Raw genomic sequence first — 24,449 nt, forward strand, 5'->3', positions numbered from 1 at the left:
ACAATCTGAGTGTTCCACTTGTTCCCTCAAAATTTGGAGAAGGTAACGAAGGCCTTTAGCATGTTGAGTTGTTGTCCTTTGGCACACTTTTGGTAAGAGACACACCAGAAAGATAGGAGTGGATAAGTTAAAATCTGCTTTGTTTGAAGGAACTCTCAAATTAATGAGATCATATGCATTTGAGAATATGTTTGTATATATTTTTGTAGATATATTTGTATGTACATGAATGTGTGTTTTTTAAAAGTAGGTATGAAGATATCTTATGTAGAAAGTAGATATGAAGATATATTATGGTGGTTTGAATAAAGCCTGGCTCTTCCAGCATCACAGAATGGAAAAAAAGAGGAAGAAGATTATCTATTTCTAATTTGTTTCTAAATTTTTATATCACTGTAGCTCCCTTTTGCTGCTGTTACTTCATCCTATAAAACAGCCTACAAAACTTGTTGTCTGCCCCTTTAAATTATGAAAGCAAATACAAAAGCATTTCTCCAAAACTTATTACAAATGCTGGGGGATGCAGTGGATAGAGTGCTAGCACTGGAGTTAGGAAGACCCAATTTCAAATCTGCCTCAGATACTTCGTGATCTGGGACAAGTCATTTTACCTATATGCCTCAGTTTCCTTATCTGTAACATAGAGATAATAACAGCATCAGGGTTGTTGTAAGGATCAAATGAGAGATGTAAGGATCAAATAGCTACTATTGCTACTGCTACTGTTACTACTCTTACTATTACTGCTACTAATGTTACTTCTATTACATGTAGATACAGACAGGAGAGAGACAACATGGAGGTCTGGCTTTGGAATAGGATTCAAATAGGTCCAAGTTCTGGCTCTGACACATTAATTGTGTGCTGATGGACAAGTCACTGGCCTTCATAATTCCCTTCATAATTCTTCATAATATGAAGAAGTTGCTGGTGCATGCATTCATTGGGGATTTTGTATACCAGAAATGTTCTTATCACGTTGATATTATAAGTGTGGAATGACAGCAGCAACAAAAAATAAGTAATGATAAAGGTTTAAAAATAGATGCATCAGATAGAACACCGCACCTGAAGTCAGGAAGATTCATCTTTCTTAGTTAAAATTGGCTTCAGACACTTACCAGTTGGGGAACTTGGGCAAGTCATTTAACTCTGCTTGCCTCAGTTTCCTCATCTGTAACATGACCTGGAGAAGGAAATGGCACACCCACTTTAGTATCTTTATCAAGAAAACCCCAAATGGAGTCATGATGAGAGTTGGACATGACTAAAGTGAATGAACCATAAAAAAAGTGTAATAATTGATAAGGGCACCTAATTCAATGCTTGGCATCCTACTATACCTCCATCATAAGTATCTCTTGTTTCTAGTCTCTCCTCATTTCCTTCCTTCCTTGCCTATTTCTACAACTAGTACCCAAGGTACTACCTTAGGGCTCAAGAGCTTAGGAGGACTTAATTGAGAATGTAAGTCTTTTTGTTTGTTTCTCCTTGGGATTTGCTAATCTTCTATCCATTCTAACCATGCTTTTTTATCTTAGTTTGCAGCGGTGCCGCAGGACTGCCTTGTTGGGTATGGACACCTCTTCCCATACATGGAGGATCAGACCAGCTAGAGAAGTCCCCAAACCACAGGATTGCTGAGGAGCTTCTAAGACAAGGCGGGCAGCTGCCTTTGGCCACATAGCCATGCCATTTGGGCTGAAACTTCGCCGGACACGGCGCTACAATGTCTTAAGCAAGAACTGCTTTGTCACTCGGATCCGCCTGTTAGACAGCAACGTGATAGAGTGTACGCTGTCAGTGGAGAGCACAGGGCAAGAGTGTCTGGAAGCTGTGGCTCAGAGGCTGGAACTCCGAGAGGTAAGACTGAAGGGAAAGAACCAGCCATTTGTCTCTAGCATATTTTTCAGTCTAAGCAGACTGTTTATGAGGATCCTGTTATTATTAGCCATTGGCATGATTTTATCAGGGAGGTTTGTGAAACTCGATGGTGTGAGAAACAAGGACACCACCTAGAGTTTGCACTGTGTTTTGGTCCCTATTTGTTTCTTTTTGGGAAAGTGGCTTTTCTGGGAGCTGGAAAAGAAAGGCCATCTCTCCAGCAGATGGTTTCCAATTTTGAAATAGTTGAGTGGTTTGGTGCTTTTGTTTCTGTATTTGTACTTGACTTTAAAAATAACATTGAGAATAAAACTCCTACAGATAGGTTTATTACAGCTTCTTTGGGGTTTCACTATTGTCCTACAAATTGAAGGAAAGAGACAATCACAAAGAGTGAAATCATCATTTCATTTGTGACAACTTGTAAAATAGAGAATGGGAATTGTTATTTCCTTCGGGGTTCTTAAACATATGACTTTTTTGCTATTATTCTTCATTCGTGTTTTGTGAACGCATTTGGGGTTTTCTTAGCAAAGAATGGCTTTCTATTTTCTCCTCCAGTTTATTTTACAGATGAAAACTGAGGCAAATGGGGTTCAGTGACTTGGTCAAGGTTACATAGCTGGTAAGTCATACAGGTAGTAAATGTACAAGGCCAGATTTGAACACAAAAAGATGGGGCTTTTTGGCTCTAGACTACTCTATTCACTGTATTACTCAGCCGTCCTTACCTACAAGCAGTCATGCTTATGGAACTCTTGGTCTTTTTTTTCTTTAGAAAACAAAACACAGATCTCTTTGATGACTTCTTAGATCAGATACATCTAGCAATCTAGAGTATCAAGTCCAATTTTGCTCTCTCCCAGTTTTAAAGACCTCCAAGGAAAGATGTTATTAAAATGTCACTCTTGTTGACTGGAAAGAGGTGGGGAGTCTTGCAGCTTTGGATGTTCTATGTCTGGAATCTGCACAGTAAACATAAGATCTTATTCTAAACATGATTGTTAAAAAGGAATGTCATTAAAATGCACAGTTGGATATTTGCTCAAGAGCCATCAAAGGTGAGACCACCTGATTTGAATGGAAGCTCCAGTCTACAAGGTTAAAAGTAGAATCAGACATACCTGAAATGTGACAAAAAGGTTGTGCTCCAAGTGTATTGAGTGTTGAAAAAAAATTCAATTATAAAAAATGATTCATTATTAAAAAGAGACACAGTTTTCAAAGAGCACTTATTTCATAATGAAGTTGATGAACATTTCAGTATAAAATATAGAAAAAAAGTATTGTTAATAAAACAATGTCTGATCAAATTAGATAACACAGTAAAGCATTTATACTGCCTGGTACATGTAGGTACTAAATAAATGCTTGTTCCCTCTCCCTTCCAGTACTTAGCACAGTGTCTGGCATATAGTAGGTATTTTCTAAATCTTGATTGAGTCTGTCATTTTTTTTTAAAGTATATATTAAATTTAACATAAAAATAACAAAACTGCTTTGTGCCTGTTTTGAATTTCCTTCTGCTCTTCTCTTCTGTCTCTCTTTTTCTTTCTTTCTTCTTCCTTCTTTCTTTCCTCCTTTGCTTCCTTCCTTTCTTCTTTCCTTCCCTCCTTCTTTCCCTCTCTCCCTCTTTTTCTTCCTTCTTCCCTCTCTTTCTCTCTCTGCCTCTGTCCTTTTGTCTTTCTCTGCCCCTTTATCCCTCTCTCCTTCCCTCTCTCTATCTCTTTCTTCTTCCAACCTGCTTTGTCAGAATTTATTTTAGTTATATTTAAATTTGTACTACCTGATAGAATTTAGGAGAAATCTTAGTCTCTTGGTGATGTATTATGAGACATTCTAGTCTTAGTAATTAACAGATTCAAACAGAGGTCAGATGATTATATTTAAACTGATCCCCAATGAGTATGAATGATGAATTCTTTGAAGTCATTATATTTTCAAATTCTCTTTGTATAATTCCAGAGGCCTGGAATCAATCATTATATTTTATGCAATTTCTAATAGTGCAAAATCAATACATGGCACTGCTTTCTTGAATTCATCACAGATTCACCAGAGTAGAGAAGTAATGATATGTGTGGGATTGGACACTTCCCCAAAAGAAAGGCATTGGCCCAGTGTCCCATTTTTTCACTCTTTTTTCTAACTGTATGACCTTGTCCATCTCTTCATTTGTCCTAAATTAGGAGGTATTGATTTTCAATATTGGGTAAGAAGTTATCTTTTAGATTGTCATATTTCCCACCCTATAAAAAATTGTTGTCCCAAGTGTGTGCAGGAAGCGTTTGCTATGCTATTGCTCTTTGAGGCAAAAATAATTTTGTAGTTGTACAATTATATAAGAAGTCATTGTAAAATATGTTCAGCCTTGTAGGAATTTTATTATGAAGAAATTTTATTCTGTACTTTAAATTGAGGTTTTCATTAGAAAAGGTTTACTTTGTCATTTAATTATGCAGATGACTTAAAGCCCTTGGTTAACAACATTAGATTGCTAAAATTATTTGATAGAGAGAGGAGAAAAACAAAGGTCCAGAATCTAAAGAGAAATTAAAAAAAAAAAAAAGTAGTGTAAATAAAGTGGTCCTTGCAGCATCTGATTTTAGATTACAATACAAAATGATTTTTTAAAAAGTTGGTACTGATTAAATTTGGAGAGGTTGTTGATTATTGGAACAAATTATTTATATAATGTAAAGAAATTAGTGAATCTATTAGACTAGTGTTTGATCAGCCCAAAGATTCCAACTCTGGGGTAAAGATCCACTTGGTTAAAAAAAAAAATCCTGCAAAAACTGGAAAGTAGTTTGGCAGCAGTTGTTTAGATGAACACAATATTGTATAGCACAATTAATTTTGGATGGATATGTGACTTAAATATAAAAGGTGTATGAATTAGAGTAGCAAGATAGAAATTACCTTTTAGATCTGTGGATAAGAACAAAACTTTTGGTGAAATAATGAATGGAAGAAGATCACAGATGATAAAAATGCATAATGTTGATTGCATAAAATTTAAAAAGATTAGGAATAAAAAAACTAATATACCTAAGATTATAAAGGAAAAATTAAGAAGAAAGTCCTGACAACAAGTTTTTCTGATAAATATCTCCTTTTTGAGATATATGAGTAGGATCAAATTTGGAAGAGTAAGATGCATTGTATGAATAATAAGGGTCAAAGAATGTGAACAGGTAATTTTTAGTTTTTAAAGGAATAAATCTAATCTATTTAGAAAATGTTCCAACTCATGAATGATCATAAAAACAGAAATAAAGTGTTCTTAGGTTCTGTCTCATATCCAGCAGATTGATAAATATGACAAAAAGGGGACCACTAGAAAACCAGGTGCATTATAGCACTATGGTTGGGGGCATTGGTCCAACCATTGAGTGCTATGCCTCAAAAGTTTCTAAGCTGCAAAACTACTTCTAAGTCTATAAACTGTAGTGACAGAAGAAAGAGGCAAAGGACTCCTGGGTATACATATATATCATGTACAGCCCCTCTTTTTGTTGTGGCAAAGAACTGGAAAGTAGGGGAGTGTCCATTAAATGGGTAGGGAATGAATAAGTTGTTTTATATGAATTAGTACTGATATGTACAATATAATAATAATAATAAAATTGATGATGTTATATAAATATAATAAAATATTTTTGGCTACAGAATTCACAAAGGGAAAGTTTTCAGAGGAGTTTGGGAATAAGACTTATATGAACCTGCTGCAGAGTAAAGTGAGGAAAATTAAGACAGTTTTTACAATAACCCTATAATATATATAACAACATTGTACAAACAACTTTGAAAGACTTAAAAACTTTGAGGAATGCAGTGGCCAAATATGATTTTACAGGACTGATAGGGAAGTAGCTTACCCAAACCTGGACATAATGGACTCAAGATTCAGAATAGACGTATAATATGCAATGAGGGAATTTGTTTTGCTTGATTTTTCCCCAGTGGAAAAAATGTAGGAGAAAGAAAATGAATGCTTTTTAATTGGGGGGAAAAATTTAAAATAAAATAAGTTACTCTATTTAAAAAAAAAGATGACAGCACCAGAATTTGAAGCTAGTCTTTGATGTGTTTTTCCACATTTTTGAAAGGATTTTACTTGATTATCTGCACAGGGAAATGGGAAAGAATAAATTTACAATGGATCAGGAATATATTTTGCTACTACAATCCTTTTGTTACTTAACATGTTATTGTATATACTTCATTCTATAGTTGGTTAAATGTTGCTTTCTTATATATAACATTTAATTAAGACCTTATATGACAAGAACGTGTGATGAAACATGTGTGCTTACTTTCCCTTAATCAGCCTTGAAAAAAGTTTCATTATATATGTTAATTTTATGCAAACTCACCATTGGCCTCTTGTTGTAACTTTTGTTTTCTTGAGAACAAAGCTTCTTAAATAATGGATCTAGTCCCCATATGGGGTCCAATAACTGAATGTAGGGGTCTTGAAAAATTTGGCAATAATAAAAGGTATCATACTGCCAAAATTTAATTCTTTATGTAAAAATAAACAAGTATATCCATCTCATTAGTATGCAAGTTTGCTTATCTTTAATAAATGGTAAACTTACATGTATGCCAAATAATCATTGTAAGATAATTTTTTTTATCAGTATTTGATTTGTATTTATTTTATAAACCTATATACCTGCGACTACATAAAAATTTCTTGGGCAAAAATTTCGATTATGAGTTTATGAAGCCCTTATGTAGAAAACATTCATCCTAAGGCAAATCTGCTTTGGACCTCACTCAGGGTAGTTTTTTCCTTTTAAACTAAAATACCAAAATGATCTCATTATCATGGATCCTTCAGACAACACTACATTGATGAGTTAGTATATTTCAATTCTTTAAATATGGCCCAAAACAAAATCCTAGGAAATATAATGCCTTAGAATCTATTTTCCTCCCTATTTTTCTGCTTATTCTAAATTACTTTCTAGTGTTGCTTACCACCCTCATCCCCCATACAGTCTTACCCGCTTCATTCCTACATGATTTCTTTTGTGGTGCTAGAAAATGTGTTTGTTGTGATATGAAAAAACAAGCAGGATCTTAGGAGAAGGAATTATATATAACATTGCTAAAATAATTATCCATACGGGTCCTCAAACTTTTTAAATAGGGGGCCAGTTCACTGTCCCTCAGACTGTTGGAAGGCCAGACTATAATAAAAACAAAAACTTTGTTTTGTGGGCCTTTAAATAAAGAAACTTCAAAGCCCTGGGTGAGAGGGTAAACGTCCTCAGCTGCCACATCTGGCCCGCAGGGCATAGTTTGAGGATCCTTGTAGAGAATCAGAGGATTTTAGAGTTAGCCTATTGACAGTTGCCTATGCTTCTTTTCCACATCACCAGTAATATTCATGTTGAGACCTAGATATTTCACAGTTGCATTAACACCAAGGGGAAAAGGTCTTTTGGCCCCAATTCATTTAAATTAGTTTATCCTTCCCATTGCATTATTTTGCCACAGAAACAGTGCTTTGGCTCCATTTGTTGGCACTTTGCAATTAAAGCGTTGTGGTGAGTGGGTCCTGTTGTAAATATGCCCACTCCCATATCCTAAGAGGAATGCATTTTAGTTTTTTTTCCTCTTCCTGTTTCAGATATGGTTGTGAATACACTTGCAATCCCAGTAGTCACTTGACTGTGTAGCCATGTGTGCAAACAAGGCATTTGGATGAATAGCTAAATAGGCATCAATTATGTAAAGCTTCTTAAGGGAGTAGAAATTGTTTTTTTCTGCCTCCCTCCCTCTCTCCCTTTCTCCCTCCTTTTCTCCCTCTTTCTTTCCTCCCCTCCTACCCTCTCTTTTTCTCCCCCCATCTCTCGCCTTCTCTCTCTGAAAATGCTTAGTGTAGCTATATTGCCAGGACCTAGAGTTGTTATCGTCTGTCCTTTGTTTTTAAGAGGACTAGTGATCACAGGGTGATGTCTTGACTTTCAAGTGAATTGGTTTTGAGTGAGTCAGAATTGCACAGAATCATCCCTTTCTCACTCCCTCTTCCTGAGTCACTGAGGTCCAGTGGCAGGACAAAAATAAAGATAATTGGCAATGTCCTAGGATGCTATGGATGACCTTGGCATTTTCAATGCCTGACCAAACTCTTAGCGCTTCCCAATGCCTGCTTCTGCTGCTTTCATGGCTATTGGAACAAATTGTTCTCATCTACTCATCTGCCAGGGGAAGTCCTCACATCTTTGGGGTAGGTATCTCCCCAACTCACTGAGAGGTTTAAAGTCTGTTGGTTACCCTCACCCTGGTTTAGTTTTTTACCAAGGTGTTTTACTGGATATGGTTGATGAGCCTGCTATGGCTTCTTGGAGCCACAGGTGAGAGTTGGGTGAAAAGTGGATAATCGGCCTTGAAAAGATCTTGACAAACTCTCACACTTATCCTGAACACCCCATCCATCCTGTGCCAGTACACACAGTAGACACTTAATGAATGCTTATTGATTGACAACAGCTCAGTCCTAATCTCTTATCTGTAAAATAAGAGGGTTGAACTTTAAGCCTCTAGATTTTCTTCTATCTTTAAATCTATGTTTTTATCATTGAAAGAATGATGATTTGATAGTTACATCTAAAGGTGAAACACTGGTTATAATAATAGGGCTTAGAAAGAACTTGAGCCTTAATACAAAACTGATTATATTTGAGAAGTTGAACATTGCAGTTTTACTCTGGTGGCTGGAAAGAAGATTTCCAGGTGCATTACAAACAATTCCTGGAGAGAATATAGATTTAAAAGATTGCTTCAAAAGCAGTAGTGTGCTTTTCAGTGATTGCTGTGCTAATCTAGAAATCCTAACATAATATAATAAATACTTAGAATGCCCATGTTAATTATTTAGCATGTTGTGCCAGACTTATAGTGGTTAAAGCTTCAAGTCTAAAGATGAAAATCTCACTTTTATCTATGAAATCCCATAATAATCCATCAAGAATAACCACTGGGGGCTCCTGTTGCATCTGTGGAGTGGAAATCCTTCTGCTCTCAATGCTTGGTAGCAGAGAGTGAAAGGATTTTTATAGCAGGCCACATATGATCAACTATTGGGGTAGAATATGTTTAAAGGCATTTTATTAAAGCTCCAAAGAGATAAATCAATTTTCTGTTAAGATCCCTTTTTTATTGTTTGGAAATATCCTACTACATAGAAGCATTCCATTTATAGTAGCCTTGGTCTTAGGAATCAGGTAGTAATTACTGTGCGGCAGATGCAAGAATTGCCGGTATGATTCATATAAGATTGTGGAGCATTCAGATAGTATGTCAGTTAAACATGTCAATTTCCAGATATTAAACAGAAAAATCAATCACTACTTCTATAAAGTGCTAATGTCATCTGCCCCCATGATCTCAACAGAGCTTTTTGTAAATGTTGTTTGAATAAACAACAAGAATTGAAGTGGACATATGCTGCATCTTGGTTTGCATGTTGATAGATTCTTCTGATTAACCAAAAAGAGCAAAAAGAAAAGTTTCTTTTTGTGGAATGGATTTTTGCATTGATGAGGGTTGGATGGATAGAAATTGCCTGCTCTTTTCTATGTGATCCCGAGATGCCAGTCATAAGAATCAACTGATGTTATTTTGTTCCTTTATCTAGACACACTATTTTGGCCTCTGGTTTCTTAGCAAGAGCCAGCAAGCACGATGGGTGGAGCTGGAAAAACCTCTGAAGAAGCAGCTGGACAAATTCGCCAACGAGCCTTTGCTTTTTTTTGGAGTCATGTTCTATGTGCCAAATGTGTCACAGCTTCAGCAGGAGGCCACAAGGTAAGAGCATTTTCCTTCTCTGCACCCTCTAGGTGTAGATGAATGATGTGGGGCTAAGATAGTGCAAATAAGTCTGAGAACTGGGTTGGAGGGTGTCAAGATTTAAATAATTCCTTTATAATTTTGATGATTTTATTTTGAATGATGTAGTTAGCTCTCTCAGTTCCTAGGAGAGTCAATGAAAGAAAATATCAAGTAAAATCTGTGTGTAAGTCATCTTCCTTGGATCAAGTGAAACTCAAGAAAATATATGTTTAGGGCAAACATCTAGATACCCAATTAGAAATTAAACATCAAACCACGTGATCCTTTGGGGATGGGATTGGAGAAAACTAATTGTCCAGTTTCCAGATTGGGGATAGACTCAGTTCCTAAAAAGTAGGTGAACTGGGGAAACCAAATTTTTAGTAAGCAAGAGTTGTTTTATAAGCTCTGATTAACTGAAGGGGACATAGGTTACCATTTGGGATTCTTTTGACAGGAAGATGGTGTTTTGTTCCTGTGCAAAAGGATGAATTCTTTTTGTTTGATGTAGTCACAGACAATTTCTGTGACAGTATCATGAAAAGTTAAAGAGTCTCAGGCACAACAAGGCATTCAGTGAATAAATTGTATATTTCTGAAATAAGAGTAAACAGTGTTAACCTTTCATATCTCATCTTTGGCACACAGCCTAAGAACCAAAGATCCTAAATGAAGTGACAAGATATTATACCTAAAAGAAGGTGGCTTACTTTGGGTAACTTTGGGTATATGGTCATTGTACATGTAGGTCTTATCTTTTTGTGAGATGATCAGGCCACATTTAGAATTCTGTGCCCATTTCTAGGCACTGCTCTTAGATAAACATTGACTTGGTAGAACATTTGCTGCCAAAGGAGTGTGACCTCTCAGGATGGTGCTGGGGGTGAAAACAATGCCATATGAGAAATAATTGAAGGAACTGGGGATGTTTATCTTAGAGAAGAGATCACCTAAGGTTCAAGGATAGGAAGCATAGTAGAAGTCTTAAAACATTTGAAGGTCTACCATTTTTGTTTTGAAAATTACACTTAACTCCATCCTTAAGAACTAAGAAAAACTAAGACCAGTGAGTAGAAATTAGGGAAATAAATTTATTCTTGTAAATTTGTAGATATTTAGCAATGGAATGAAACCATGTGAGTTAGGATGACCATCTCAGGAGTTCTGTAAAAATCTTTCATTTATTCTGAAACAGACTAGACAAGATGATCCATTCCACTCAAAAGTTATAAATGATGAAGTATCAAAGCTACTAGAATTGCTGTTATTATATATTATTGAACTTTAACCATAAGGGCCTTTAAATTTCAAGTTGAGATTAGGGTAGTTATCATTGATGGGAATGAAGGAGGGACCTTCTATACTTATTGCACAACTAATCTGTTCATATTATAGAATGTAGGCTGGGCTGGTTGTATGGGGATCTTCCTGGCCTGAAATTTAGATACTATTTCCTGAGAGTTTTGAAACCATACTTTCGTGTTTTTGGTTGACACTCAGACCCTAGCTGGAAACCTGTGTACTTCAGTGTCATTCATTCATGTAATAGGAAGGAACATGACTGAAGGAATGTTACTGTGATTTCCTTTTTGTGTGTTTGCTAAAAAAGGAGGGAAAGGAAAACTTTCCTTCTTTGTGTCCTCAAGGGTTAGATGTACTGTTGGTCAGCAATAAGCTAGTCGGTTAGCAGTAGGCTAGTCAGCTGTGGTGTTAAAACCAATTTTAACTTCTGCATAACAAAGAGAGGGAGAATAAGTGGTCTGTTCTTCCCATGCCTATAGTAAAATATACATTTCCATGTGCCTTATAGCTTTCTTAGATGTCTCATTAATACAAAATTCTTTCATATAATCTGAAAGATTCTTTAACTCAATGGGAAAAGTAGAAAATATAGGAAGGAACATTTTGTAAAACTAGGCATTGCCACTTTCATTTAACCCATGAGTACAGCTCATTTTCTTTTGGCAAAAAGGGTCCTTCAAAGACATTTGGAGCTGAGGGTACTGGAGCATTAGGAGAATTGCCTTTTTTCTCTATTGTTCAGAAATCTGTAGCCTCTTGACCCTTGGAGGATACCAGTCCTATTAAGCTATATCCACAGTATATAAAAGAGAAGGAAAAAAGGAAAGGAAATGAATATGTTCAGATTAGAAAATGATGCGGAAAAAAGAGAATTCATTATATTATATTATGTCATGATATATTAATTATAGAATGCCTTTCTCAATTTCCAGAGGCAATTTGGTACAATAAATATTGTACTATTTATTATCTTTTGTGACCCTGGAAAAGTCACTTAATCATACTTAATTTCTATATATGTTAAAAAAAAAATCATCACTCAGTTTCCACGTGAGTTGGCGTAGGTGGCTGCTAAGGTCCCTTCTAGTATTAAGTCTAATAATGTGCGTTAAAAACACTAATAAGTTAATGACTTCTGTAGTAGTATATTAGGGAAAAAATACTGCTTGGACAAAGTGACATTTCAGAATCTCAGGCTTTTTGGTTTCATGGTTCTAGCCAAATTTTTCAGCTCCACACATGTTGCAGACTGCTGCTAAGTAGTCATTGGGAACTCCTGGGAATCTGAGCCCACTTGGAAGTTTTAGAAAACAGCTGTGGGCTGAGTGGAATATTGAAATTCTCTCCCCATCATTGCATCCAAAGAGAAGCTGGGGGTGGGGTGCAGAATTCCAGAGGAGTTCTTCCCAGAATGTCTAAACAACATTCATTAGGAACTAGTTAATGAATAACTCTCCAGTCATCCAGCTGTTATCCGAGTTACCCAGTCACAGGTGGAGATGGGCTTTGGCATCTCTCAGAACACCTGGGATCTGGAGAGTGGCTGACATAAAACAGTTAGTCTTTGTCATGCCCTGCAGAGTAAAATATTTGCATAGATTAGAAAGAGAAGTCTGCCTTTCATTTGTGGGTAACCCCTTGGAGGAGACTACCATTCAACCATCTGTGCTTAAAAAATAAGCCTTTGTCTGTAACCAACCAAACTTGTTTTTACCTAACAAATGTTTTCACTAGTCCAAGTCCCCAGGTTGAATATAACACCATTTTCTGTAGCATTAGCATGTCTAACCTTATCTCCTCTTTGAATTGGGAGCAAGTAGTCCAGAGTTGATATTATAGTTTCTGAAGTATATCTGTGAATTAGATCATATAGATATGATCACAGATTCATTGTGATGATACTTGAGACATAGGACTGGTATTAATTAGTATCCCGGGGTCAAAGGGTAGTATGCACATTTTAGGTATTTTGTGTCTCTCGTTTCTTCTGCAGATAGCTATCAAACTTGATATTCCTAAAGCACAAGAATGGTCATGTCACTTCCCTTCTGAAAAAGATCCTTTGACATGTTCTCGCCTCTAGAATCAAATGCAGACTCCTCTGTAGTCTAGTGTACACAAATATTCGAAATAGCATTATTGATAAAAGTTGGAAAGAAATTATGAACCCGACAATTGACCTGGTTGGAAAAACTATGGTAAATGAATAGAATGGAATATTGCTGTATTATAAGAACTGATCAATATAAATAATTCAGAGGAATATAGGACAATTTGTTATGAAGTAACAGAATAAAGAAAGTAGAACCAAAAGAACACTTTGCATAACTATAAATAAGGTTAGTAGGGAGAGGGAGTGGTTCTATATAGTGATTAGTCTTAATACTGAACTATCTGAGTTAAAAGGCACATCTATCCTTGCTGCTAACAATTCATAATTTGTTTGGGGAAGGAAGGGAAGTAAGTGATGTACTTTGTAAATGAGTTCAGATATTTCTTGGGAAGTAACCATTGTGTCAAAACAGAATATATCCAAGTGGGACATTTTTGAAGGGAGAAGATAGATGGGAAGAACAAAAAACAGAAAACAATCACTCACAGTGATAGAGTAAACACAAATGTTTTGTGTGTTTACATATATCTATTTCTACAAAAATACACAATCTACATAGAAGTATAATATATATTCTAAGTCTTGGGGTTTATTATGCTGAGTTGGAATATGGGAGCTGGTAGATTTAGGATATAAATTTGAAGGAGGAAGAACACTTTAGGCAGCTAATTCCACAGAATAAAATTAATTTCCTCAAAATTTGGTCATATATCCAGTCTGGTAACTATGATTCAACTGAAGTCTCCCCCAGTCCCCCATTTTATTTTATTTTCCATGTTGCTTTTTATATTTTTTCATTGCCAGTGTTGCTGTTTGAAAAAGGACTCTTGTTAAAAAAAATACCATCTTCCTCCCCTGTCATTCTGCTTCTGACTCAAAGGGAAGATTTCTGTAATGTGTTTTAATCATTTGCATAGCAACAGTTTTCTTATAAACACACGGGTTTCAAATTTTTCTGGACACTGAAAGAAAAGATGGTTTGTAAGACGTGGAAGAATTCTTAGTCAAACAGAAGTATATTTAATAATAGCAAGCTAGAGCCAGGAATCTGTTGGCAGTGACCATCACTTTTTGTTTAGCTATGGGGTTTTTCCAAGTTTTCCCTGGTGAGGAAGTCCCTGCTTGATTTCTCAGGTTTTTTTTTTTTCCCCTAAAATCCTTTATTTTTTTTCTTATTATTTTTGAAGGTTAAACTTTAATTCCTTAAACTTAGTTGTAGGTGTACATTCATAGTTACTGTGTTTTGAAATTTGTTTGGTTATTTTCAGAGAAATACTATTTACTTTTGCATTACTGATGCAATGCTGTTTTTATAATATTAGAGAGCTTCTCATTGTGTTGCTGAGGTCATGTAACAATTTCTCCATTTCCAAGACTTGTTTAAGGCCCACATGGTAATCCCAGAATATTTGCCTTGTTGATATGTGTACTGTACAATTTCAAGCAGTGTAATTACATTAGCCAGCATAGTACTTGTACTTAACAAAGGAATCCTAAACTGTTACCATCAGCTTTATGGATTCCAGGAGCTCAACACTCACACACACTCATACATATACCACTGTTATTTATTGTTTGCAATTTGACCTTGTTTGTCAGTTTGGGTAATAACAACTAGCATTTATATAGGTCTTTAAGATTTGCAAAGTGCTTTGCAAATATTGTTTTATTTTATCCTCTTAAGTCTAGGAAGTGGGTGTTATTATTATTCCTATTTTAAAATGAGGAAACTGAAACAGACTGTAGTTAAGTTAACCTGTCCAGAATCACACAGCTAGTGTCTGAGACTAAATCTGAACTCAGGTTTTCTTGACTCCAAGTCCAGAATTCTATTCAGTGCTCTATTTATTGTATTTATTATAATATAGCAATTTTGCTTTGATAATATACATATGTAGATATGTACATATAAATAAACATGTGTGTTGGATATAAAGACATAGATGTATATATGCATATATATTTTTGCATGTATATATCACTGAGAAATATTTATTCTTAAAGCAAGATTAAATCTTGGAATGGGTCACAGAGCCTTGTGTGGTTGCATGCATTTCTGCTGGAGAGACGATGCCTGGTAAATCATTTCAGAAGTTCTGAATTATCGAGGACTGTCTGCATTGTCTGACACCTATTTCGTTTTGGGAGTGGGATTCCACCGTGGGAAGAAGGAAGCTTACTAGGTTGCCTAGATAGGGCCAAGATGGTCCAAATGGGGAAAAAAAAGGAAGTCAAAGCTCTGTATTGATCAGTAGTGGCTGGTCAGATCCCTGAGTAGCTGCTGTAATTCCATTGTGGATGAGATAGGGATACTCACTCTCAAACAAATCAGAACAAATACTCAGGTATAGAATCTTGGACAATTAGGTGGTGCAGTGGATAGAGCTCTGAACCTAAAGTCAGAGTTCAAATCTGGCCTCAGATACTTACTAGCTGTATGACTCTGGACGAGTCATTTAATTCTGTTTGCCTCAATTTTCTCATCTGTAAAATGAGTCACAGAAGTAAATGACAAACTACTCCAGTATCTCTGCCAAGAAAACCTCAAAAGGGCTCACAAAAAGTTGGATACAACTGAAAATGAAAAAGATAGAATCTTTGGTTGGGGATTCCAGATGACATTGAATCCAACTTGGGTTCTGGTCAGTGTTCCAGATAACAACTTCTTATGCTTAAAAAGCTTCAGTAATAAAGAGCTTACATCCCCTAAGATAGTCCATTACATTTTGAGTTATTCTGATAAATTGAGAATTTTTCCTCATTTTACTGAAATTTACCTCCTTTTAAACTGTTTCTCATAGTTATGGCCTCTGGGACCAAGTTTAACAGTTTAAACGTGAAAAACCTACAGTTATTTGAAGAGTGCTCTCATGTTTTCTCAAAGTATTTTCTTACCCAGACTAAACATTCCTCATTCCTTCAATTTAACCTCAGATGTCAAGACTTTGACTCCTTTTACTGGTTGCCTCCCTTCCATTTTGTTAATGTGCCTTGTAAATTGTGGTGCTCCTCGTTGTGTGAAGAGAAGGGAAGAGAAGGGAATTAGCCTTTATATAGAAGCTACTATGTGCCAGACATTGTGCTAAGTACTTTTGCAAATATGATCTCATTGATTATTTGTGGTCTGATTATTCAACTAACATTTATTAATACCTAGTATATGTTGGACCCCTGACATAGAGGCTGACTAAATGCTGGGAATGAAAAGAACCAGCAAAAGTAGTTCTTGCTATTAAGGAATTTATGTTGTAATAGGGGAATGTGTGTATACACACACACACACACGTATACTTTATACACACACGTACATATATGTGCATGTGCATATAAACAAGTACACATGTACACATATATGTATATATGCATATATTTATATCTCATATCTCTTATATGGGGAGAGGGTCAGCCAGGTAGTCCAGTATCTCTGCCAAAAACCAACTTAATGGGGTTACAAAGAATCAGACATGACCAAAACTAAGGAATAACATCACTATCCCCACATGGAAAGTAGTCTGAGAGGAGAAGGCATTAGCAGCTGGAGCACCTTTGAAATACTTTCTATAGCAGGTGACACATGAGCCGAGTTTTAAAGGAAATCAGGTATTCTAGGAATAGGAAATGAAGAGGGAGAACATTCTAGGCATCAGGTACAGCCAGGGCAAAGATATGGAGATGGGAGTGTTGTATATGAGGAACAGCAAAGAAACCTATATGACTGGCAATTAAATGTACAGAAATATTAAAAGGGGAGAGAAAGGAAAGGGTCAGATTGTGATGTTTCAGATACCAAACAGAGGAGTTTCTAGGAGCTATTGGAATTTACCGAGGTAGTGGTGGGGGCATTTCACCATTCATTTTCTATCACCTACTCTCCTTAGTTCATTTATATGAACATCATGCTTCTGAGCCAGATCCTGGACTCCCTTTCTGATTCAGCTCCCTTTTATTTATTGTCTTCTCCCATTAGATTAGAACCTCCTTAAGAAGAGAAAAGCCCAGGGCTTAGAAGAATATAATAATCAACTTCTTGGTTCTGGAACTTATATACTTATTAAAGCAACTTAAGATTTCATAAGTTTTATTTGGTAGCCCCATTATAGAATCCTTTGTCCAGGGTATTTGGGAAACAAATAAAATATCACTTGTGAATTTAGAGCTGGGTGGTTAGTATGTATTTGCTGAAAAATATTTTGAAAAAAAGATTCCAATCAGTATAACTTTATATACCTTGGTTTTCTTAAAACCCAGTAGCTTATTGATCTGTTTTTCTTTGCAGTAAAATTAAAATGTAATTTAGTATTTATAGAGTTCTGATCCTGTTCAATCTTGTGAATAGTAAAAGAATTTTGGGGGGGAATGAATCAAGAATATACCCTCCAATACCTTTCAGTTTATCATACATTCATATGTATATTCATATTTTTTATTTGAGTGTAATTGTTTGCATGTTAGTTCTTCATAAGAACCTATTTGTGATTTGGAGGGTTAAATTAGGAAAAAAGTGGAAACCAAAACAGAATCAACCTTCCTAATTATTTTGTACCCTGTCAAAAATAATGGCTTAAAGGTGTTTAAAGAAAAGCCAGAATACCATTTCCGTTCAAGCTAAACATGATCCTGCTCTTTTTGCATGCCTGATTTTAATATGGTCCTGCTCCAGTGGGCCTCTAAACTTATGGGAAGCACATTCACAGGAAAGGGAGGGAGGAAACAGGTTTGAGTGTAGATCCAGGCTACTTGGCAGGATTGAGTATTCGGATTATATTGAAGGAAGGTCAAAGATCATTCCTTGTTGAATATTGGTACCACAGTGCTTGTAAGGGTAGTGTATGGGTTCCCTTTGGTTATATTCAGTGGCTTAGAACAGTTCCATCTCTACCTGTGGAAATTAGAGTCCATAAATATGATGCATCTTATGTTTCTCCTCCAAGTACAGTAGAATAGTGGGTCAGGAAACTTAATGCCAAATCCTCCAGTGCAAGATGTGTCTGATTTCCTGAAGTGATGACTGTTGCCAAGGTGTGTCTGAGGCACTTGATTCAAATCTTTGACCCAGCAGTGTAACTAGTTAGAAGTTATAGAAATTGGAAACTTCTACCCTCCTAGGGCTCTTCCCCCAAAGATCATAAACAGTCACTTGCCTGAATACTGCTATATACTTGAGTGGGTAAGAGTTCCTGATGTTTCCCATTGCCCCTAGCATAGTCTGGTAGTTAAGGGTTTTCCTAAGCTAATGTGCTACGATGGGTATCAAAGGCTAACAGAATGAACTTGAGCAAAAGAAAATTGGGTTCGTTATATCATCAAAAGCATTGTTCAGTATCACTTTTTATGAGTGATCTTGTATCAGGTATCATATATTGTTAAACAGACGTATCCTTTATCCTAGGAATGAGACCACAGTGGTATGGCTGAACATATAAAGCACACATGACTCAGTCAGCATAAAATAAATGTATACATTTTAAAAGCAGAGAGGATAAATGCATTTTGTGGGCATGTGAGTGACAAGGGAATCAGGGAAGTTGCATTTTTAGACAGGGTGGGGAACCTTTCTTTTCCTATTAGTCTTTATCTCTTCCCCTGGGACCATAATGGAGGAGGGAGGAGGGATGGTGGAGAATTCAGATTGGGTGAAGTGGTGAATTCCTGTACAGAACACAATGGTGTTATTTTTTAACCTGGCCCCAGGCAGTAGCTCCAGTGACCTCGTGAAACTTTTCTCACTTTTTGCTGCTTTTAAACCAGACCCTTTTTTAGTCTTACATTTCAATATAAGGCTGGGTTATAGCCTGTTGTAAACAAGTTAGTGTTCAAACAGTTTCTAGAGTGTCCCTCTTAAAAGCTTTAATTATGGTGCTTTTCTATTTCTTCTTACAACACCCTTTATTTTCTTCCTCTGATTCCTCTTTTTATTTTGAAATGTAATTTTAATAGATGCATAAAGTTTGACTGTGGGCTGAGAAAAAGTGACTCCCTTCAAGTCAGACTTAAGATGTAGCATTAATTAATTCCCTGTTGCCAAAATAATTTGCTGAGAATGGCAAATCCTGCTGGCTGACTCTAGCTAGTGAATAGAATCTTGTTCTCTCTCACTTGATTACTGAAAGCAGAGTTGTTCCTGTCAGCTTAAAGAAGCTGGTGATTTTGAAATTTAATTTCAGATACTATTTTCTTCTTTTTGTCATGTGATGGAAAGAGTATTGGATTTGGAATTAGGAAGACCTGGGATTAAAATGTGCCTTTACCATTTCATACTTGTTACAGGATAGTACCGTGCATAGAATGCCAGTCCTGGAGGAAGGATCCTCTTCCCTGAATTTAAATCTGGCCTCAGATACTTCCCAGCTGAGTGAGCCTGGGCAAGTCACTTAACCCTGTTTGACTCATTTTTCTTATCTTTAAAATGAGCTGGAGAAGGAAATGATAAACAATTTCAATATCTTTGCCAAGAAATCCCAAATGATTAAAGGCACCCTGTCTATTTGAGTTTGATAGCATTGCCCTACATGCTCCTCCTGTCTTTAACAAGATTAAATGATAAGTTCATGAAATAGCAACTTAACACACGGAATAACCAACCTCTATAAGTCTCAGTTTTTTCATCTATAAGGTGGAGATAATAATACCTATAGGACTCACCTCTTACAGTTGTTATAAAATTCAAATGAGATAATGTATGTTAAACTGTTCTAAAAACATTGTATAAATGCCATTTAGTTGTAATAGCTTAAAGAACTCCTGAATTACATAAACTTTTCTAAGAGAAAGCTTTTCATGGCTTTTCATTTCCTTGCTGCTATTGATATTTGCAAAAATTTAAGATCAGATTGTATCACTGAAACAATAATGGATTAATTGTTGCTTCTTGGTAGATATTAATTCTTGGTTTTAGGTCTCAGCTTCCTCATCTGTAAAATGGGGATTATATAATTTATCCTACGTGATGAGATGCTTAGATATGAAAATAAATGAAATCTCTTAAAGATGCTAAGATTGTGGTTGTCAATATCTTCTTTTTCCTCCATCCTTCTTTCTTCGTGTTCTTCCCTTTATCCATTCTCTCTCCATCCATCACCCAAGTACATTTAGGTTCAGAGGTGGACAACTAGCATGATCAAAAGATGTGTGTGTGTGTGTGTGTGTGTGTGTGTGTGTGTGTGTGTGTGTGTATGTGTGTGTGGGAGAAATTGGGGGGGGAATGTGCATGCGTGTTTGGAGGTGTGTGGGTGTGTTTTAGATAGATGAGGTATTTGGAGTATGTCAATTCCAACAGCCCAAAATATTTATTATTCTTTAGATGAAGTTATGAAAACATGGTTAAAAAGGTAGGGAGGAGATTTGTTCACCAAATCTTAGAATAATGAAAATATCATTGAAATTTGAAAGAAGTTTAAATTCATATCATCTGTTTACTTTTGACATAACAACAATCATTATCATACCACAAATCAATAAAAATAATTATACAAGAAATCTATAAAACCTATTTTCATTTTTTCTGTCCTTCCTTGACTGATTGATCCTCCTTGTTTCTTCATTACATTTGCCATTTTACACTAGTTTCAGATTAGGCTTTATGGATGAATTTTGGATTCTTATGAGGGGAATAAGGAACTCTAGAGTTTGGGATTGTGGTTTAAGAGGAGTTAAAGAATTTGTAAGAGTTACTATAGTTGTGATCTAATTCAGCAAGAGAAGTATGTAGGGCAGTGCTATCAAATAGAAACACGGGGCCTTAAGCCATATGTAAATTTTTCTGAAGGCCACATATTTTACTTAAAAAACCAATCACATATTGACATGATCTATGTTTTACTATATTATCTGTGTTTCATATAATTAATAATAATTTTATTTATTTTGATAAATATTTCTCACTTAATCAATAAACTTTTATTTAGGGCCTACTGTGTGTCAGGTACTGTGCTAAATACTAAGGATAAAGAAAGAGGCAAAAGACAATTTCTGATCTTGAGGAATTCATAATTTAATGGGAAGAGACAACATGCAAACAAACATAAAAATCAAGCTAGATACAGGATAAATAAAAAGTAAAGGAAGTAAAACACTGAAATTAAGAGGGGTTAGAGAAGTCTTCTTGTAGAAGGTAAGATCTTGGTTGGGACTTAAAGGTTATGGGGGATTGATGGTGGTGTAATAATCTTCAGAGATTTGTAGGAAATTTTTTAACCTCAACTCTTAAAATTCTATTCTTCCATTTTGGATATGTTATAAAAGAGGCAGCTAGATGACTCAATAGATAGAGTGCTGAGTCCATAGTCATGTAGTCATGAAGACCTGAGTTCAAATCCAAACACAGACGCCAATCCACTGGAGAAGGAAATGGGCAATTTCCCCCCATATATATGCCAAGAAAATCCTATAGACAGTATGGCCTAGAGGTCACAAAGAGTTAGATAGGACCAAACAACAAGAAAATATATTGTAATACTCATTTTTATAGCATCTTTAGTTATTCTGGTGCAATTTTATGAGCCATTTCTTCTATTCACAGTCTCCCACAAAAAGAAAGAATTATAAATTAACATTCCCTGGTCTATGTGTTGAGCATCTACTCTCTGCATAGAGAAAGAGTGCACTATGGAGCATTATGACTGGAATATTTCTATACATATTTTCATTTCTTACCACTATAAATTTCTTGAGGTCTAGACTCTGGACTTGAAGTCAAGAAGGCCTGAGCCTTTCTTGGGCACTTTTTTTTTTTTTAGTTAATTTATTTTTAATACACATTGTTTTATGAATTGTGTTGGGAGAGAAAAATCAGAGCAAAAGGGAAAAACTATGGGAGAAATAAAAAACAGGAAAAAAAATGAATATAGCATGTGTTGATTTACATTTAGTCTCCTTGGTTCTTTTTCTGAATGTAGATGGCATTTTCTTTCTAAAATCTATTGGGATTGCTTTGGTTCTTGGATACTTTGTAATCCTGGGCACCTCTTTCTATACTTAACCTCTTTCTCAGTCTACGTTTCCTCATCTGTAAAATGAGTATTATAACAATAACATTGATCTCCCAGCGTTGTTGTGAAAATCAAATGAGATAACATATGTAAAGTGGTTGTTATTCCTACCTCTTCTCTTCTTTCCTCTAGTCTGATGATGAGGTGACACACTTGAGTCAGGAAGATGAGTTCAGATCTGGCTTCAGTTTTACAAACTTAAAGTACTGTATAAGTGCTAACTGCTGCTGCTCTTATTTTCATGATACCATTCTTTTCTGGTTCTCTTCTGTCCTGATGTCTCCTCAGTCTCTTTTGCTATCTCAACATCCATATTATCCCCTTTACCCATGGTTACCTGAGGCTCTGTGCTTTCTTTTTTTCCTCTACATCTTCAAATTAATCAGCTCCCATGGATTTAATTATAAGTTGATGACTTTCAAACCTATATATAACGACTCTAGTTTCTCTTTTCAGTTCTGCATTATCGGTTGCCTATAAAGATAACTCAAATTCAACATGTCAACAAAGAAACTTATTTTCTTTTCCATCAAACTTTCTTTTTTTTTTCCTCTCTTCCAAATTTTCCTTTTTTTTTTTTTTTTGAAGGCACCACCATTCTTTCCTTCTATTGGGATAATATCCTTGACATTATCCTCAATCCTTCACTTTCCTTACCCTACATGTCCAAGCAGTTTCCAAATCTTGCTGTTTCTGCCTCTACAACATCTCTCTTATCTGATCCCTTGATTTTCCTTCTACAACAAGCACCTTAGTTCTGGCTCTTCACTTCTTGTTTGGACCTTGGCAGTGGTCTACTAATGATTCTCCCTGGCTCAAATTAGTCCATTGTTTAGCCTGTTGAGGACATCATGTATCTTGAGAGCAAATCTGACCATCTCATTCCCTTAATAAACTCCAGTGGCTCCTTGTTTCCCATAGGGATAAAATGTAGACTTCTTTATTTGCCTTTTAAGGCTCTTCACATCCTGGTCCCAAACTCTCTTTCCAGCCTTTGTATACGCTATGGCCCATTCAAACTAATCTTCTTTCCATTCTTCACACATGAAACTTCATCCCCCATCTTCATAACTTTGACTGTTGCCTTTGCCTTGCATACACATTCCCTTCCTAGAATGGGTTTCCCCCTTTTACAGAAGAGCTGTTCCCCCCAAAATGGAATGTAAGACACTTAAGAAAAGTGATTGTTTTATTCTTTGAATTTGTGTCTTCAGTGTCTAGCACATAGTAGGTTTTTAATAAATGAATACTAATTATTAACAATATTGAAAGCATTATCCTCAGGCTCATAGCACTATTAAAAAAAACTTCAAAAAATAGACTCACTTGAAAGAAATAGAAGAGATTTGGCTATATAAAAGTAAAAAGTATGAGCAGAAAGAAAAAAAAAAACTGTATTCTTTAACACCTGCTTCATTGAACATCTTATCTTCAAAGGGATTCAGGAAGTATGAAAGTACTGAACACCAAAACATGCATTTTAAATTTCCGACTTCATATGCTAATTAGGTAATTCATACAAAATTGTTTCATAATATCTTCTAGCTCTAAATCTATGATCCTGTGAACCTAGAATATGCTCAGAAAGCTAATTAGGTTTTTTAGTATCTCTAGCATTATTGCATAGGAGAAGAAATTGTAAGTAAGCATTTGTCTTTGAATACAGGGAATGCATTACATCTGGATTTTTAAATTCTTTGGTGCATAGATAATATAGTACTATTTTGAAAGAGAAATTTACCTTTTTGTGATACATGTGGAATGTTTTACAAATATATACATAGATCATCAATAGTTTGGCAAATCTTGCCTCCCTCTCCTCTCCAGTCTCCAGTATGATGTGTCCCCAAGTACAGAACCCTTCAGAATTGAGGTAACCTCAAACTTTTTAGGGAATGAACTGCATTTAAAAGAATTCCACTCGGCATCTTTGCATAGATTTTGCTTTGTGAATTTGTTTAATTGTAACTGTCTACAGAGGGAGTTTACATATTGGGAATTCTTTTCAGTGATGGAATTACTTCTAAGCACTTCTTCTCTTAAATTTTTTCACCCCAATTTTATCACAGACTTTTAGATTTGAAAGAGACCTTAGAAGTTATCAAGTGTAACCACATGAATATGTCTAACGCATGAATGTATGCTTCCCTTTTAATCTTTGAATCACAGAGTTTTAAAGTTAAAAGGGGCCTGTCATTGATTATCCAATTCTCCCTCCTCATTTTAGAAAACGGAACCAAAGTCCTACTAAGGACATTAAATGATTAAGATCACACAGATATTACTTGTAGAAATGAACAGAATATAAATCTTCT

The 24,449-nt window shown here is 35.7% G+C and overlaps 1 protein-coding gene across 1 annotated transcript in view; it reads left to right on the forward strand.

Annotated features, from left to right (window-relative positions):
• Positions 1–1,554: 1,554 nt before the first annotated feature.
• Positions 1,555–24,449, forward strand: part of PTPN14 (protein tyrosine phosphatase non-receptor type 14) — a 131,296-nt gene continuing 108,401 nt past the window's right edge. The window contains exons 1-2 of the mRNA XM_051998379.1: positions 1,555–1,863; positions 9,539–9,708. Coding sequence (XP_051854339.1) covers positions 1,690–1,863; positions 9,539–9,708 — 344 coding nt within the window. The 5' untranslated portion in view covers positions 1,555–1,689. The remainder of the gene's footprint in view (positions 1,864–9,538; positions 9,709–24,449) is intronic.

Source organism: Antechinus flavipes, chromosome 4 (assembly GCF_016432865.1).
Source record: "Antechinus flavipes isolate AdamAnt ecotype Samford, QLD, Australia chromosome 4, AdamAnt_v2, whole genome shotgun sequence".
In the NCBI taxonomy this organism is placed as follows: Eukaryota; Metazoa; Chordata; class Mammalia; order Dasyuromorphia; family Dasyuridae; genus Antechinus; species Antechinus flavipes.